Here is a 17,500-nt window from a genome sequence, read left to right as displayed (position 1 = left end):
GGGCGGCGCTGCACTCGGGTCACGCCCCTCCCGCCCGGCACCGTCCTCCACGCCCCGCCGGACGCGACGGACGGCCTGCAGGAGCCCAGCCGCCGCGCCAAGGGCAAGGCGACGTCGCCAGCCGGGCGCCGCCCTTCGCGCCCAACGCCCGGCAGGAGTCCTTCGCACCCCCCGTGGAGCGGCAGGAGTTCGAGAGCCTCCAGCGCCGCCATCAGGGAGGACGCCCAGGCGCCGTGGCCGACGTCCTCCCTGGACAGCGGCCCCATCGAGCACTCCACGCCCGCGCCCTCCTCGTCGCCCGCCCGCGCCTCCTCCAAGGTAGGCCGGGCGTGGTCTGCGCGGCCCGCCGATGCTGAGGCATTGATGTGTGCGTGTGTGTGTAGATGTCATATACATATATATATATCTTATGATATATATATATATATATATATATATAGGAGATATATATATATATATATATAAAAGATTTAGAAAAGGTATGAATGAGACATGAATATCTGCACAATACAAAGATGTATTTGACCGGTTTCGTTGCGTCTTCGTCAGAAATACATGTCACACCCACACACCCACCTCCACACACACACACACACACACAACACACACACACACACACACACACACAGCACACACACACACACACACACACACACACACACACACACACACACACACGCAAACACACGCAAACACACACAAACACTAAAACACACGCACACACACACAAATTAATAAATAAGCAAAAAAAAAACTCTTTCCATGCTCCTCCCCTGAGTGCCAAAGACATCAAGTGCCCTCCCCCCCCCCTTTTCCCTTCTCTTATCCCTGGCACTCCTTCAGGAAAGTCGAAGTCCCTGGCGAGGGATGTACACAGTGCCAACCATCAACGTGGCATCGGATACGTCAAGCACAGGAAGGAAATGGCTGCGGTACTGTGCCTCTCCAAGCAGTGACGTCAGTAATTTGTGAGTGTTTTTTCTTGTTTTTGTTTTTTTTTGTTTGTTTTTGTTTTTGTTTCCGTTTGTTTGTTTGAGTGGGAATAGTGTGTGTGTGTTTGTGGTGTTGTATGTGTCCGAGCGGTGATGTTAGTAACTTGTGTGTGTGTGTGTGTGAGAGAGAAGAGTAGAGAAGAGAGATACGGAGAGAGGGAGAGAGTGAGAGAGAGATACGAATCGAGAGAGAGATCGAGAGAGAGATAGAGAGAGAGAGAGAGAAGAGAGTAGCGAGAGAGAGGGAGAGAAGAGGAGAGAGAGAGAGGGAGAGAGAAGAGAGAAAGAGAGAAAGAGAGAAAGAGAGAAAGAAGAAAAGCGGCGAAAGAGAGAAAAGAGAGAAAGAGAGATAGAAGAGATAGAGAGATAGAGAGATAGAGAGATAGAGAGATAGAGAGATAGAGAGATAGACGAGATAAGGATGAGAGATAGAGCGATAGAGATAGAGAGATAGAGATATAGTAGAGGATTTTTTTAGAGAGATCATAGAGATATAGATATATATATAGTATATATAGATATTAATCATATATATATATTCTATATATAGAGAAGAGAGACGAGAGCGGAGAGAGTCAGAGTGAGAGAGAGAGAGAGAGGAGAGAGAGAGACTCAAAAAGGGAGAGAGAGAGAGAGAGAGTGAGAGAGAGAGAGAGGGAGAGGAGAGAGAGTGAGAAGAGAGAAGAGAGATCAGAGAGAGAGAAGAGAGAGAGAGAGAGAAGAGAGAGAGAGTGAGAGAGAGAGGAGTGAGAGAGAGAGAGAGAGAGAGAGAGAGAGAGAGAGAGGACATACATAGACAGAGCTATCAATAGGTTTATCTATCCCTAGACGAGACGAGCGTAGACGAGTGCATAGACGGAAGGGAGCGAGATAGAGAGAGAGAGATCGCTAGAGGGAGATGAGGCGAATAAAGGAATACCCATGAGAAAGAGAGAAAAAGACATAGTGAGTAAAGAAAGAAAGAAAAAAAATCTTTGCATGTCCTATATATAACCCTCAACAGTGCCACATATGCCATTTACGACCTAAGCCTATGTTTTAAATAAGTTACGTACACGAGCATATACATACACAGCCACAGCCATAAGCACGCCTACATATGCATAAAAAGGCAAGATCGTTATAGAAAAATATACTTTCTGTCTATGATTCTATGGTTTACGGTCATATACACATCCACAAACATGATAATATTCACACAAAAACATGCTCCCGCATCCACACAGCAAATCATCATTCCGCATCCACATTTAATCACTCACACACATCCGCGTAAATATCATCACAACCACACAATGTACCCACATCAATACCCACACCCACAAACACCTACATCCCCACACACAGTTATTCATCCCGCACACACACTCACACCCATCCACACACATCCACACACATCCACACACATCCACGAACACATCCACAACCCTCCTACACATCCACAACACATCACACCCATCCACACCCATCCCACACCCTCCACACCCTCCACACCTCCACACACATCCACACCCATCCCCCACACATCCTACACCCATCCACCCCATCCCCACACCCATCCCACACATCCACACCATCCACACCCATCCACACACTCCACACACATCCAACACATCACACCCCATCCACACACTCCACCACCCAGCCACAACACATCCACACCCATCCACACACATCCACACCCATCCACACACATCCACACCCATCCACACACATCCACACCCATCCACACACATCCACACACGTACCCATTCCCACATTCATGAAGTTTTCCATAACTCACCCTCCCCGAATCACTCCTCCGCCCCCCCACACACACACTTCCACCCACATCCACATACACCCACACACACCTCCACACCCCCACAAAATTAAGACCTCCATAACTTACCCCCTCTTTCTCCCTCTCTCCCACTCTCTCTCTATCCCTCCCTCTCTCCCTCACTCCCTCGCTTCATCTCTCTCTCTCTCTCCCTCCCTCTCTCCCCTCTCTCCCTCTCTCCCTCCCTCTCTCCCTCTCTCCCTGCCTCTCTCCCTTTCTCCCTCCCTCCCTCCCTTTCTCCCTCCCTCCCTTTCTCTCTCCCTCCCTTTCTCTCCCTCTCCTCTCTCCCCCAGCACGAGCCTCGAGCACAGCCGCTACGTGACGGAGCGAATCCACAACCTGGTGACGGCTTTCAGTCAGCGAGCGAGCAGAGTCAAGGCGCAGATCACGCAGCCTCCCACGCCTTCTACGGAGCTGTCTGAGGGAGGTGAGGCCGTGTTCTGGGCGAGCGAGTGTTCCTCTTTGGGGGGTTCAGAGTGAGGTGAAATGTATATGTATTATCGTTATGTTTAATTTTTTATTTTAATATAGTATATATATATATAATATATAGAAATAATCTATATATATATAATAGTATATTATTATACATATATATATATCATATAATATATATATAAGAATATTATATATATATACATATATGTATGTATGTATGCATATATGTATGTATGTATGGCATATATGTACGCATACATACATACATACACGCACACACACATGGGTGTGTAATGATGATAATGGTGATAATAATGATATTGATAATGATAAAAATGAGGCTGTAATAATGATAATATTGCTTAATTAAGGTCATGAATATCAACAAGGATAAGTAACAATGATGATACAATCATACATAATAATCGTAATAGAAATAATGATAATAATAATAATGATAATAATAATAATGGATAATGATAATAATGATAATGATAATAATGATATAATCATAATGATAATAAATGGGAATTGAATATATAATAATATGATAATAATAATAATGATAATGTAATAATGATAATAGTAATAATGATAATAATATAATGATAATAGTAATAATGATATAATATAATGATAAACTAATATGATTAATAATAATAATATAATAATAATAATGATAATAATAATAAATGATACTCAATAATAATGATAATAATAATATGATAATAATATAATAATTAATAATAATAATAATAATAATAATGATAATAATTATCATAAAACGCAGCTACTACTAACAACAATAACCACAACAACAACAACAAAAATAACTAACCACCTCTCCCCTCCCCCCACCCCCCTTCCCCATCACCCCTTCACCCCCTTCCACACCCTCCTCCCACCCCATCCCCTTCCCCCTACTCCTCCCTCCCCCTTCCCTACCCCTCCCCTTCCATCCTCCTCCCACTCCCCCTCCTCCCACTCACTCCTCTTCCCCCTTTCCCCTACCCTCTCTTCCCTCCCCCTTCTCCACCCCTTCCCTCTTCCCCCTCCACCCACCCACTCCCCCTTCCCCCTCCTCCCACCCCATCCCCTCCCCCCCTCCTCCTCCTCCCTCCCCCCTCCCCCTTCCCCCCCATCAGGAGAGGACTCCCACCGTCCCCCAGACCTCCGTCAGCGCCTCGATTCCCTGATGCCGGAGCTGTCGTCACGGTCGCCGTCGCCACACTCCCTGGTGGGCGTGAATACCCGTCGGGCGCGCCTCCTCCGTCGGTTCCGCTCCTGCAGGAGGGCGCTCGACTTCCCCAAGGCCATGGAGCCGCATAGTGAGTTTTTTTTTTTTTTTTTTTTTTTTTTTTTTTTTTTTTTTTTTTTTTTTTTTTTTTTTTTTTGGGGGGGGGGGGGGTTAGGAGGGTGAGATGTTGTGTTGTTGTTTTGTAGTCGGGTTAATAATAATTATCTATCATATATATATATAATATCATATAATATATATGTATATATGTAATGTATATATATATATATAACTATATATATATATATCTATATATCTATTCTATATTCTATTTTCTCTCTCTCTTTTTTCTTTTCTTTTTCTTTTTTCTCTTTTTTTTCTTTTTTTTTTTTTCTTTCTTTCTTTCTTTTTATTCTTTCTTTTCTTTTCTTATTTTCTCGTTGTTGTTCATGTTCTTCTCTTTCGTATGTTTCTTCAATTTTTGCTTCCTCCCTTTTCTCTCTCTCTTTTTTTTCTTCTTCCTGTGCTTTCTCTTCTCTTCTTCCTTTTCTCTCTTCCTTTTCTTAAAGAAAGAGAAAAAGAGAGAAAAGAGAGAAGCGAGAGAAAGAGACAGAAAGAGAGAGAAGGAGAGAGAGGAAGAGCAAAAGAGAGAGAAAAGAAAAAGGGAGAAATAAAGAATAAGAGAAAAGAGAAAGGGAGAAAGAAAGAATAAGAGAAAGAAAGAAAAAGAGAAAAAGAAAGAGAGAGAGAAAAAAACGCCTTTCCCCCCCTCCCCCCCATGAATAGATAAACAAAAGGGGAGGGATCTTCTTGACCAATAAATCTCGTCGCGGCGCCAAAAGGTCAGAATAAATTGGAATTTCGAGAAGGTTCCTGGTGTCGAGGGAGGGGGGGGGGATTTTTCTCAGGATTTTTTTTTTGTCTTTCTGTGATTCTATCTCTTTTTCTTCTTTTTCTTTTACATTTTTCTTTTATAATTATATATATATATATATATATAATATATATATATATATATATATTATATATATGTATATATATATGTATATATATATATATATATATATATATATATATATATATATATATATATATATATATATTATATATATATATATATTATTATATATATATACAGACACACACACACACATATACACATACATATATGTCAATTAAATAAAATCTCCGGTTTCCACACGCCCGGCTTTCACCTATCCCCGCAGGCCGCCTGTACATCTGGTGGCTGCTCGTGGTCTCCATCGCCTACGTGTACAACGCGTGGGTGATTCCCCTCCGCTTCGTGTTCAGCGAGTACCAGAACGAACAGAACTTGGTGTACTGGATGGGGGCAGACTACACAGCCGACCTGATCTACGTCATGGATATATTGTTGTTCCAGTCGCGAATTAAATACCTGGCCAATGGTTTTTGGGTCAGTTCCAGTAAGCTTATGAGGACGCACTATGTCAAGTCGGCGAAATTCCGAGTGAGTTTGCTTGTTTGTTTTCCTCTGTTTTGTCTGGTTATTTTTTTTTCTTTGTTTTGTCTTTTTTTGTTTATGTTGATGAACGTGATTCATTATCATTATTATTGTTGCTATTCTATTGGGGTCACATTTATCAGTATTATTAGTGGAATAATGTTGCTATTATTATTGTTAATATATTTATTAATATTGTTATCGTTATCATCATAAGGATTATCATTATTATCTTTTCCATTATTGGCAATACCGTAATATTTAATAGTGATTTTTTGGTATTTTACTTTATTATAAGATAATTATTATTTCTAAAAACTATTTTACTTTATCTTATTATTGTTAGCTTAATAGCAGCAGTTAATAGTTTTCTTGTTGATGTCTTTGTATCATTATGATTTAAATTTTCATTATTAATCCAATTGAAAGTAATATTAGTATTATCATTGTTATTTGTGGTTATATCTTCATATATTATCATTATGAAAATGACAATAATTGTAATGTTTAATAGTAATGATATGTTTTCTTGTATTTTTGTCATCATCATAACCTATATTAACTGTATACGTATCACTATTACCTTTTGCACAATTACATAACTATTACATAATAACACAAGTATCAGTGACTATTACTACTGCACAATTAATATTTTTTTGTGATTACTGTGAGTCTTCTTACCAATTCATAAAATGGTATAAAAGACGCATTAAATCAAACGCACTGAAAATATTTTCGTTATTATCACGATCACCGTTCTCTCATCACGGGAAAAGAGAGAAAAAACACATGACTGATTCACTTCATTTGACTCAAAAAACACATGACTGATTCACTTCATTTGACTCAAAACACATGACATTCATTTGACTTAAAACACATGACTGATTCACTTCATTTGACTCAAAACACATAACATTCATTTGACTCAAAACACATGACTGATTCACTTCATTTGACTCATATATATTTTTTTCTCTTCTCTCTCCTCAGTACGACCTCATCGCCCTGTTGCCTCTTGATTTCCTTTACTTCAAGTTCGGTCATTTATCCATATTCAGGCTGCCTCGACTCATCAAGGTAAATTTGTCCCGTGTTCTAATTTATCTGTAAGTGTCTATAGTTGTGCTTATTGGCGAGTGAGGGTTTTATCTTGGTACGTTTGGGTATCTGGTTGTTAAAGATATGTATTTGTCTTGTGTTGTGTTTTATTTCGTGTGTATTTGCGTGTTATGTGTGTGTGTGTGTGTTGTGTTGCGTTCTGTCCAGGTGTTCGGATAACGTTTGAGTTTATGAAACTCGATGAAAGCTATGTATTTTCATTTTTAGAAAATAAACCCATAATCCAAAACAAAGAATGAATACAACGAAGAAGAAAAAAAACACACACAAATATCCCAAAACAAAAAAACAACAACAACAAATCTCCACCAAAAGAAAAGAAAAGAAAAAAATAATCCACCATCCGGGTACCCTAACCTCCCTCGTCCGATTCCCTCCATTCCAGATTAAGACCTTTTGGGAATTCTTCAATCGTCTCGACTCGGTTCTGTCATCTCCCCACGCGGTTCGAGTGGTTCGGACGGTGCTCAACATGCTCTACCTGATCCACCTGAACACCTGTGCTTATTACGGGTTTTCCAAGGTGGAGGGCATTGGGTCCAACCGCTGGGTCTTCCAGGGCAAAGGAAACGCGTGAGTGAGCCTCGTTCTGGGGGCGAGTTTCTTTTAAGAGTGAGGAAATATGGATGTTAGGGAGCGAGATTGGTTGGTTTTATGATTATATTGGCATATACATATATATATATATATATATATATATATATATATAATATATCTATAGATATATATATATATATATATATATATATATACATATATATATATATTATATATTATTATTATATATATATATATATCTATTATATATAAGAAGAGAGATAGAGAGAGAGAGAGAGGAGAGAGGAGAGAGAGAGAGAGAGATAAATATATATTTAATATACCTCATATATCAATATATATAAATATATTATCAATATATAATATTATATAGATTTATATAACATTATAGATATTATGTGTGTGTTGTGTGTGTCCTATATATATATATATATATTATATATATATATATATATATCTATATACATAAGTGTAATTCAGAGAAGAGAGAGAGAGAGAGAAAAACATCATCCCCATCTTGTCTCCTCCTCCTCCACCCTCTCCCTCTCCCTCCCACCTCACCCCTTCTCTCTCTCACCCTCCCCTCTCCCACCCTCCCTTCCCCAACCTCCTTTCTCATCCCCCCCTTCTCACCCACCCCCTCTCCCACCCCCCCACCCACCTTCTCACCCTCCCTTTCTCCCCTCACCCCCCTCTCCCAACCCCTTCTCACCCCCCTTCACCCCTCTCCCACGCCCCCTACCACCCCCCTCACCCCCCTTGCTACCTCCCTTTCTCCCTCAACACACCTCACTCCCCCCTCTCACCACCCCAATACTTCCCCCTCACCCCCTCCTCTCCCCACCCTCTCCCACCCTTTCTCACCCCCTCCCCCTCACCCCCTTCTCACCCCTTCTCACCCCCTTCTCACCCCTCCCCCTCCCCCTCACCCCTCTCCCCCCCCTCTCCACCCCCATTCTCACCCCTCCCCCCTCCCCCTCACTCCCCTCTCCACCCCCTTCTCACCCCCTTCTTCACCCCCTCCCCCTCCCCTCCCCCCCTCTCCTCCCAACCCCCCTCACCCCCTTCTGCACCCCTTCTCACCCCTCCCCCTCCCTCACCCCCCTCCCACCCCCTCGACCCCTTCTCACCCCCTCCCCCTCCCCCTCACCCCCTCTCCCACCCCCTTCTCACCCCCTTCTCACCCCCTCCCCCTCCCCCTTCACCCCCCCCTCTCCCACCCCGCCTCACCCCCTTCTCAACCCCCCCCTCACCCCTCACCCCCTTCTCACCCTTCCCGTCCCCCCCCCCGCAGGGTACATCCGCTGCTTCTACGTCCGCCCCAAGACGCGCCACTGTCGGCTTGGGCGGGGAAGAATCGGTCAAGCCGGTGTTGCGTTGTCGGAGTCCTGTTCAGCGGCGGTTCTTGGCGTGCGTGGGGGTCTCTACTTCGCTCTGCTGATTGCCAGTGAGGGTGGGGGTGGGGCCTTCGCTTCGCTCTGCTGATTGGGCCAGTGAGGGTGGGGGGGGGTCTTCGTCTTCGTCTTCGCTCTGCTGATTGGCCAGGTGAGGGTGGGGGGGGGTCTTCGTCTTCGCTCTGCTGATTGGCCAGGTGAGGGTGGGGGGGGGGGGTCTTCGTCTTCGCTCTGCTGATTGGCCAGGTGAGTGTGGGGGGGGGGGGTTGGGGGGGTGGGGTTGGGTTGGGTGGGGTTGGGGTGGGTGTGGGTGGGTGTGGGGGGTGGGACGGGGTGGGTTTTGGTGAGGTTGTGGTGAGGTTGGGGTTGGGGTGGGTTCTGGTGAGGTGAGGTGGGTTGAGGTGGGTTGGTGTGAGTTTAGGTGAGTAGAAGTGAGTAGAGTGGTTAGAGCGGGTTGGTGGGTAGAGGTGGGTAGGTGGGTGAATAGGGTGGGTAAATGTTTGTTTGTTGAGAATCTCTCTCTCTCTCGTCCTCAATCGTCATCTCGTCTCATCTCGTCGCCTCCTCTCTCATCTCTCCTCTCTCTCTCTCTCTCCATCCTCTCTCTCTCTCTCTCTCCTCTCTCTTTTCTCTCTCTCTCTTTATATGTATATATATATATATATATATAGATATATATTATATATATTATATATATATTATATCCTCTCTCTCTCTCTCTCTCAACTCTCTCTCCACACTCTCTCTCTCTCTCTCTCTCTCTCTCTCTCTCTCTCTCTCTCTCTCTCTCTCTCTCTCACTCTGTATTAATTATTAATGCTTGTATTCTTGATAGTTTAAAACATCGTAACATTCTCATTTCTTAATATATCTCATCTTATCTCCAACAAACTAAACCTCTCCTCCCCCTCTCTCCCCTCTCCCCCTCTCCCCTCTCTCCCCCCCCCCCTGCCAGATCCGGGACATCGTGGCAACGGCGACGCGGAACCAGAACGAATACCGGAAAGTGATGGACCAGACGCAGGCCTACCTCCACCGCCTCAACCTGCCGCCCCTTCTGCAGGAGCGCGTCAGGCTGTGGTTCACCTACACGTGGCATAACCAGAAGACGCTGGGTGAGCGATTTTTTTTTTTTTTTTTTTTTTTTGGGGGGGGGGTTTTTGTTTTTCTGTTTGTTGGTATGTTTGTCTTTGTATGTTTCTCTGTTTCTCCTTCTTTCTCTTCATTCTCCTTCGTTTCTTTCCCTTTTCTTTTCTTTTCTTCTTCTCTTCCTCCTTTTCCTTCTTATTATTCTTATTCTTATTATTATTCTCTTCCTCCACCTCCTCCTCTCTCTTCTTCTTCTTCTTCTTCTTCTTCTTCTTTTATGTCTTCTTCTACGTCTTCTTCCTCCACCTCTTCCTCTTCCTCTTCCTCTTCATCCTTCTTCTTCTTCTTCTTCTTCTTCTTCTTCTTCTTCTTCTTCTTCTTCTTCTTCTTCTTCTTCTTCTTCTTCTTCTTCTTCTTCTTCTCTTCCTCCTCCTCCTCCTCCTTCTTCTTTCCCCTCTTCCCAAATCCCAAAACCTACCCCCCCCCCCCACATCGTATATTCCCAACCCTTCAAATTCACAAATTCGTATAATTGAATATCCTCTTATCCCCCCCCCCCCTTTTTTTTTCTTCCCCCAACATCGACCATCTTCCTAATCTATTTCTTCTCCCCCCAAAAAAAACAGACGAGATGAGATGCCTCCAGTCCCTGCCGCGGAAAATGAGGACGGACATCGCCATCAACGTGCACATCCAGACGCTTTCCAAAGTGCAACTGTTTCAGGACTGCGACAAAGCGCTGCTCAGGGACCTCGTGCTTAAACTCAAACCGGTCCTGTATTTACCCGGGGACTACGTGTGTAAAAAGGTTGTTGGTTGGGAGGTTGTTGTTATTTTGTTGTTTTTTTATATGCCGTTTCGCTTGTTGTTTGTATTCATGATGAAAGTGTTTTTTGTTTTTTGTTTTTTTGTTGGTAATGTAGTCTATCGCGTCACTGTAGGTAAAGAAAACAATCAACAATGATAATGATAGTGATATTTATTATAGCGAGAATGATGGTCATAGTAATATTGATTAGTACTAATAATCCTCATTATAATGATGCTTATTCATCGTATTTCACCCTAAATACCCAAAGATCACAATAATCATCCTCTTAATGAATCTTATTTCATCCTAAGGACCCACTGACCCTATAATTATCGACCTTATTCAACTTCTTCCATCCGTAACACCCACTGATCATCGTAATCATCAATCCTATTCATCTTCTTCATTCTTCATACCTATTGATCCTTTTGATTCATACTATAATTCTCTTTAATCCCAACCTCCCCATAATCCATCTTAATCCATACTCTCATTCCCTCTCATCGTGCAGACGGGCCTCGTGTTCTCGTGTTTCCATCCTTTCTATAATTCCTTTTAATTCCCTTTCATCCCGTAATTCCGTTTAATTCTTTCTCATCCCATAATCCTCCCACAGTTTCCTTTATTCTCCCCCCTCTCATTCCCTCTCATTCCCTCTCATCCCATAATCCTCCCACAATTTCCTTTATTCTCCCCCCTCTCATTCCCTCTCATCCCATAATTCCCTTTATTTCCCCCTCTCATTCCCTCTCATTCCTTAACCAGGGAGAAGTAGGGAAGGAAATGTACATCGTGCAGACGGGCCAGGTGCTCGTGATGGGTGGCGAGCGAGGCGACGTGGTGCTCGCGACGTTGGGAGAAGGCAGCGTCTTCGGGGAAATCTCTCTGCTGGCGCTCGCGGGAGGGAATCGACGCACGGCTAATGTCCGGTGAGGAGGGGGAGGGGGGAGGAGGGGGAGGGGGGAAGGGGGAGGGGGAGGAGGGGGGGAGGAGGAGGAGGAGGGGGAGGAGGAGGAGGGGGAGGAGGAATGGGAGGAGAGGGAGGGAGGAGGAGGGGGGGAAGGGGAGGGGGAGGAGGAGGAGGAAGGGGGGAAGGAGGAGGAGGGGGAGGAGGAGGAGGAGGAGGAGGAGGGGGAAGAGGAGGAGGAGGAGGAGGGGGAGGAGGAAGGGGAGAAGGGGGAGGAGGGGGGAAAGGAGGAGGGGGGGAGGAGGGGGGAGGAGGAGGAGGAGGAGGAGGAGGAGGATTAGTAATAATAATAATGATCACACACACACACGCACACACGAAAACGCACACACACGTATCCTTACACGTGGCACACACACACATATGTACATGCACACACACGTACATATACATGTAGACACACATACACGTACACATGTATGTAGGAGGGGGTGGTGGTGTGGGGGGGGGAGGGGAGATTTTGTTTGTTCTGGTTGTTTTTTTGTGTTTTTGTTTTTGTTTTTGTGTCTTGTTTTTTATTGTTTCTTTTGAGGGAAATCTGTGAGGAGGAGGGGGGATTTTTGTTTGTGTTTGTTTGTTTGTTTGTTTATTTTGGGGAGAAAGAGAAGAAGAAAGAGGAGAGAAAAAAAAAATAGGCGTAGGATGAGAAAGAAGGAGAAGGAGAAGGAAGATGAAGAGGAGAAGGAAAAAAAAAATAGATTAAGAGGAGAAGAAGGAGAAAGAGAGAGAAAAAAAAGAAAAGGAAGAAACAGAGGTAGAGAGAGAAAGATAAAAATCAGGAGAAGAAGAAGAAGGAGAGAATAAATGGGAAGAACGAGAAGTAGGAAGAAGAAGGATAACTTTTTTTTTTTCATAATTTATATTTTTTTTAATAATTTATATTTAATAATTTATATATCATATTTATATTTATATAATAATTTATATTTTATAATTTATATTTATAATATTTATTTGTTATTATTTACTTATTTATCTATCTATTATCATATTTTTTTTGTAATTATTTCTTTCCTCAGGTCTCGCGGGTTTAGCAGTCTTTTCGTACTGAGCAAATCCGACCTCCAAGCCACGATCAAGGATTACCCAGAGGCACAGGAGATTCTCAAGAAGAAGGCCAAGTAAGTGTCATTTTTTCCTTTTCTTTTCTCTCATACATACATACAGACACGAGAGCACGTGGGTAAACAAACAACGGGGTATACAGATGAAAGCAGGCACATACAAATACAGATGAAGAAATACGCTCACACCTTCCCTCCCTCCCTCTTATCCTGCCTCCCATTCTGCCTTCCTCCCCTCCCTCCCTCCCTCCCTCCTTTCTTCTCTCCCTCCCTCCTTCCCTCCCTCCCTTCCTTCTCTCTCTCCTCCCTCCCTCCCTCCCTCCCTCCATTCTCCCTCCTTCCCCTCCCTCCCTCCCTCCCTCTTCCCTCCCTTTCCCTCCTGCAGGCGACTGATCAAGCAGAATCAAGCAAGGGAGAAGCAGGAACCGCCAGCAGACGAGAACGTGATCATCAAATCGCGAGAAAGTACACCCAAGTTACTGCATACTGTGTTGCAGGTAAGTGGCTTCGCGTTAGGTTTGCGGTCTGTTTGTTTTGCGTTTTTGTTTTATTTTTGTATTTTTCTGTTTTTTTCTTTTTTTTTCTTTTTTTTTTCTTTCTTATCATGAGTATGGCAATCATTATCATTGTCTTCATCGTCTTCTTCTTTTTCTTCTTCTTTTTCTTCTTCTTCTTCTTCTTCTTCTTCTTCTTCTGCTTCTTCTATTTCTCTGTCTCTATTTGTCTTTGTCTCTTCCGGGGGGGGGGGGGGTTATAGTCTGTTTATTTTTTTTTTTTTTTTTTTTTTTTTTGGGGGGGGGGGGCAGGGATTATGATCGGTTTATTTTCTGTTTTTATTATAATTATTATTTTTTTATTTATATATATATATTTTTTTTTTTTTGGGGGGGAGGGGTTATGATCTGTTTTCTATTTTATATTTTTCTGTTTTATTTCTATTTTATTTGTTTTATTGCTGTTTTATTTCTTTGCGTGTGTGTGTTTGTTTGTGTTTTGTATTTTTGTATTGTGTTTGTATTTTTTTCTTCTGTTTGTGTTTGTTTTTTCTTGTATCTATTTTTTTTTATTGTTTATTCTTCTTTCGTTCATGTGTTTGTTTATTCTGTATTTTTTGCTTATCTGGTTATTTATCTTTGGTTATGTCTGTTTCTCTGTCTCTCTCTCTCTCTCTCTCTTTTCTTTTGACTCTTTCTTTATCCCTCTATCTGTCTCTGTTTTTTGTTGTTGTTGTTGTTGTTTTGTTTTTTGTATATATATGTATATATATATATATATATATATATATATATATATATATATATATATATATATATAAATGTATATATAAAAAAATATATATATATATTTATATATATATATATACATATATATGCATACACACACACACACACACACACACATATATATATATATGTATATATATATATATATATATATATATATATTGTATATGTCTGTTTGTTTGTTTATTGTTCGTCACCGAGTCAATCTATCAAACTTTTTATTTCCTTTTTTTTCTTTCGATATTTATTCCTTCCTCCTTTGTTCTTTACTTTATATGTAAATTCTTCTAATATCAGTTTCATAACAAACGATGTGTAGCCACGTGTGTGTATTTGTGTAAGTGTACGTGTGTGTGTGTGTGTGTGTGTGTGTGTGTGTGTGTACGTGTGCGTATGCATGTACATATGTGTGCGTGCCACGTTTTCATGTGTGTGTGCGTGTGCGTGTGCGTGTGTGTGTGTGATCAACATACTACTGTCGTGTTTCTCTTCTCGTCTCCTCCCTGTCTACCAAGCCTTTGCTGTAACCTATCTATTTTTCTCCTTTTCCTCTTTTTCTTTTCTTACTTTCTTCGCCCTCCTCTTCATATTTTTTTTTTATTTTTATTCCTATTCTTTTTTTTCTCCTTTTGTTCGTCTTTCTCCTCTTTCTCTTCCTCTTCTTTCTTCCTCTTCGTCTTCATCCTCTTTCTCCTCCTCCTCTTCCCCTTCCTCCTCCTCTTCCTCTACCTCTTCCTCTTTTCCCTTCTTCTCTTCTTATTTTCCCCTTCTTCCTCTTCGTTATTTTCCTCTTATTCCTCTTCATCCTTATCTTCCTCTTCTTCTTTTTCCTCCTTCCTTTTCTTATCCTCCTCCTCTTCCTCCTCCTCCTCCTCCTTCGCATCTTAAACCTATCTTCCTTTTTCTTATCCTCCACGTCATGTGTACGGCAATCATCTCATCATCATCGTCTTCTTCTTCTTCTTCTTCTTCTTCTTCTTCATCTTCTGCTTCTTCTTCTTTTTGTTTTTCTCCTTCTACTTCGTCTTGCTGTTGTTGTTGTTGTTGTTGTTGTTGTTGCAGTTGTTGTTGTTGTTGTTGTTGTTGTTGTTGTTGTTGTTCTTCTTCTTCTTCTTCTTCTTCTCCTTCCACTTCCACTTCCTCTTTTTCTTTTTCTTCTTCCTCCTCCTCCTACTTATTCTTGTCCTCCTCCTCCTCCTCCTCTTCCTCTTCCTCCTGCTCTTCCTCCTCCTCCTCCTCCTCCTCCTCTTCCTCCTCCTCCTCCTCCTCTTCCTCCTCCTCCTCTTCCTTCTACTCCTCCTCCTCCTCCTCCTCCACTTTCTTACTCATTTTCTTCAGAATAAGATGTTTATCTACAGTTAGACACTGATATTCACATTAAATATATTCTCTATACTCTTCCCTAATGATAATGATTATGATAATGATAATAATAATGATAATGATAATGACAAGAAGTTAGTACACTAATACTACAACTCTCGTAACTGCTACTAATGTTGGTTATGGTAATGATAAGAATAATGATAATAATGATAATAATAATAATAATAATGATAACTATATCAATAACATTGATAATAATAATCATGATAATTAATAATAATGATAATGACAATAATAGTATTAATGATAGTTAATGAGAGTAGTGATAATAATGACAACGATATTAATAATTTTGATAATAATAATAGTGTTAATAATAATAATAATAATAATAATAATGGTAATTTTAACGGTAAGGATAAAGATAAGAATACATTGATATTGATAATAATAATAATATGATAATAATGATGATTATAACAACAACAACAATAACAATGACAATAATGATGATTATAATAATAGTAATACTGATACTACTAATACTGCTAATAATAATAATAATAATAATGATAATAATAACAATAATAATAATATCTATTAATGTTGTTGTTGTTATTATTATTATCATTATTATTATTATTATTATTATTATTATTATTATTATTATTATTATTATTATTATTATTGATCTAATAGTGATAATACTACTAATAATAATGATTATGATGATAAGGATAATAATTATGTATAATAGTAATAGTAATGACAATAATGATAATGATAATGATTAATGATAATAATAATTATGATAATCATAATCATAATGATGACCAATTATAACACTGATAATGATAATAATGGTAATAATAATGATAATGATAATAATAGTGATGATGATGATAATAATAATAATAATAATAATAATAATAATAATTATGATAATAATAATTATTATTATTATTATAATGATCATGATAATAATAGCCATAAGGATGATAGTGATAATAATAAAGAAAATTATAATAATAAGGGTAATGATGAGAATGGGGATAAGAATGCGAATAAAAATAATAATGATAATAATAATAATACGAATAGTAATGGTAATGATGATGATAATAATGATGACTTAATTGACATCGTTATTTTTATCTTCATCACTTTCATTATTATTGTTACTGATGTTATTATTATTGTTATTATTATCTTTGTTGTTGTTGTTTCTGTTATTGTTATTAATGTCACTGTTGTTGTTGTTATTTCTATTACTGTTATTTTCATTATCATTATCTTTATAATCATCATTATTTTTATTTTTTTATGATTTTATTATTATCATTATCCTTATTATCATTATGCTTTATTGTTGTTTCTATTATGCTTATTGTTTTTGTTCGTATTATTATTATTATTATCATTGTTATTATTATCGTTTTGATTATTATTTATATTATTATTGTTATTTTGCTGTTGTTATTATTATCATTAGTGTTATTATCATTATTATTGTTATTGTTATCATAATCAATATCATTATCATCAATGTCATTGATATCAATATCATTATTATCAATATTACTATTAATATCAATATCATTGATGTTGATATAATTATTATCGTCATTAATCCTCAATTAATGTTCGCAATAAGGACAAAATTATTATAGAAAAAGGAGATAGAAAGTAAGAAAAAAGTCGTATTCACTTCATATTAATATTTCCCTCATTCCCTCCCTCCCTCTTTCCCTCTCTCCTTCCCTCCCTCTATCCCTCCTTCCTTCCTTCCCTCCCTCTTCCATTCCTTCCCTCCATCCCTCTCTCCTTCCCTCCCTCTATCCCTCCTTCTTTCCTTCCTTCCCTCCCTCTCTCCTTCTCTATCCATCTCTCCTTCCTTCCCTCCCTCCCTCT

The 17,500-nt window shown here is 40.2% G+C and overlaps 1 protein-coding gene across 1 annotated transcript in view; it reads left to right on the top strand.

The window, feature by feature from the left end:
• The window catches only part of LOC119576002 (potassium/sodium hyperpolarization-activated cyclic nucleotide-gated channel 4-like), a 38,743-nt gene that overhangs the window by 10,596 nt on the left and 10,647 nt on the right, over positions 1-17,500 (top strand). Inside the window, exons 3-15 of the mRNA XM_037923530.1 lie at positions 1-318; positions 844-968; positions 3,108-3,241; positions 4,398-4,580; positions 5,716-5,978; positions 6,969-7,055; positions 7,483-7,670; positions 9,265-9,295; positions 10,005-10,164; positions 10,765-10,946; positions 11,715-11,878; positions 12,936-13,037; positions 13,366-13,477. The exon at positions 1-318 is cut by the window's left edge and continues 122 nt beyond it. Coding sequence (XP_037779458.1) covers positions 1-318; positions 844-968; positions 3,108-3,241; positions 4,398-4,580; positions 5,716-5,978; positions 6,969-7,055; positions 7,483-7,670; positions 9,265-9,295; positions 10,005-10,164; positions 10,765-10,946; positions 11,715-11,878; positions 12,936-13,037; positions 13,366-13,477 — 2,049 coding nt within the window. The remainder of the gene's footprint in view (positions 319-843; positions 969-3,107; positions 3,242-4,397; positions 4,581-5,715; positions 5,979-6,968; positions 7,056-7,482; positions 7,671-9,264; positions 9,296-10,004; positions 10,165-10,764; positions 10,947-11,714; positions 11,879-12,935; positions 13,038-13,365; positions 13,478-17,500) is intronic.

This window comes from Penaeus monodon, chromosome 8 (assembly GCF_015228065.2).
Source record: "Penaeus monodon isolate SGIC_2016 chromosome 8, NSTDA_Pmon_1, whole genome shotgun sequence".
Lineage (NCBI taxonomy): Eukaryota > Metazoa > Arthropoda > Malacostraca > Decapoda > Penaeidae > Penaeus > Penaeus monodon.
The sequence above is the reverse complement of the archived record's forward strand: the minus strand, read 5'-3'. Positions and strand labels throughout refer to the sequence as shown.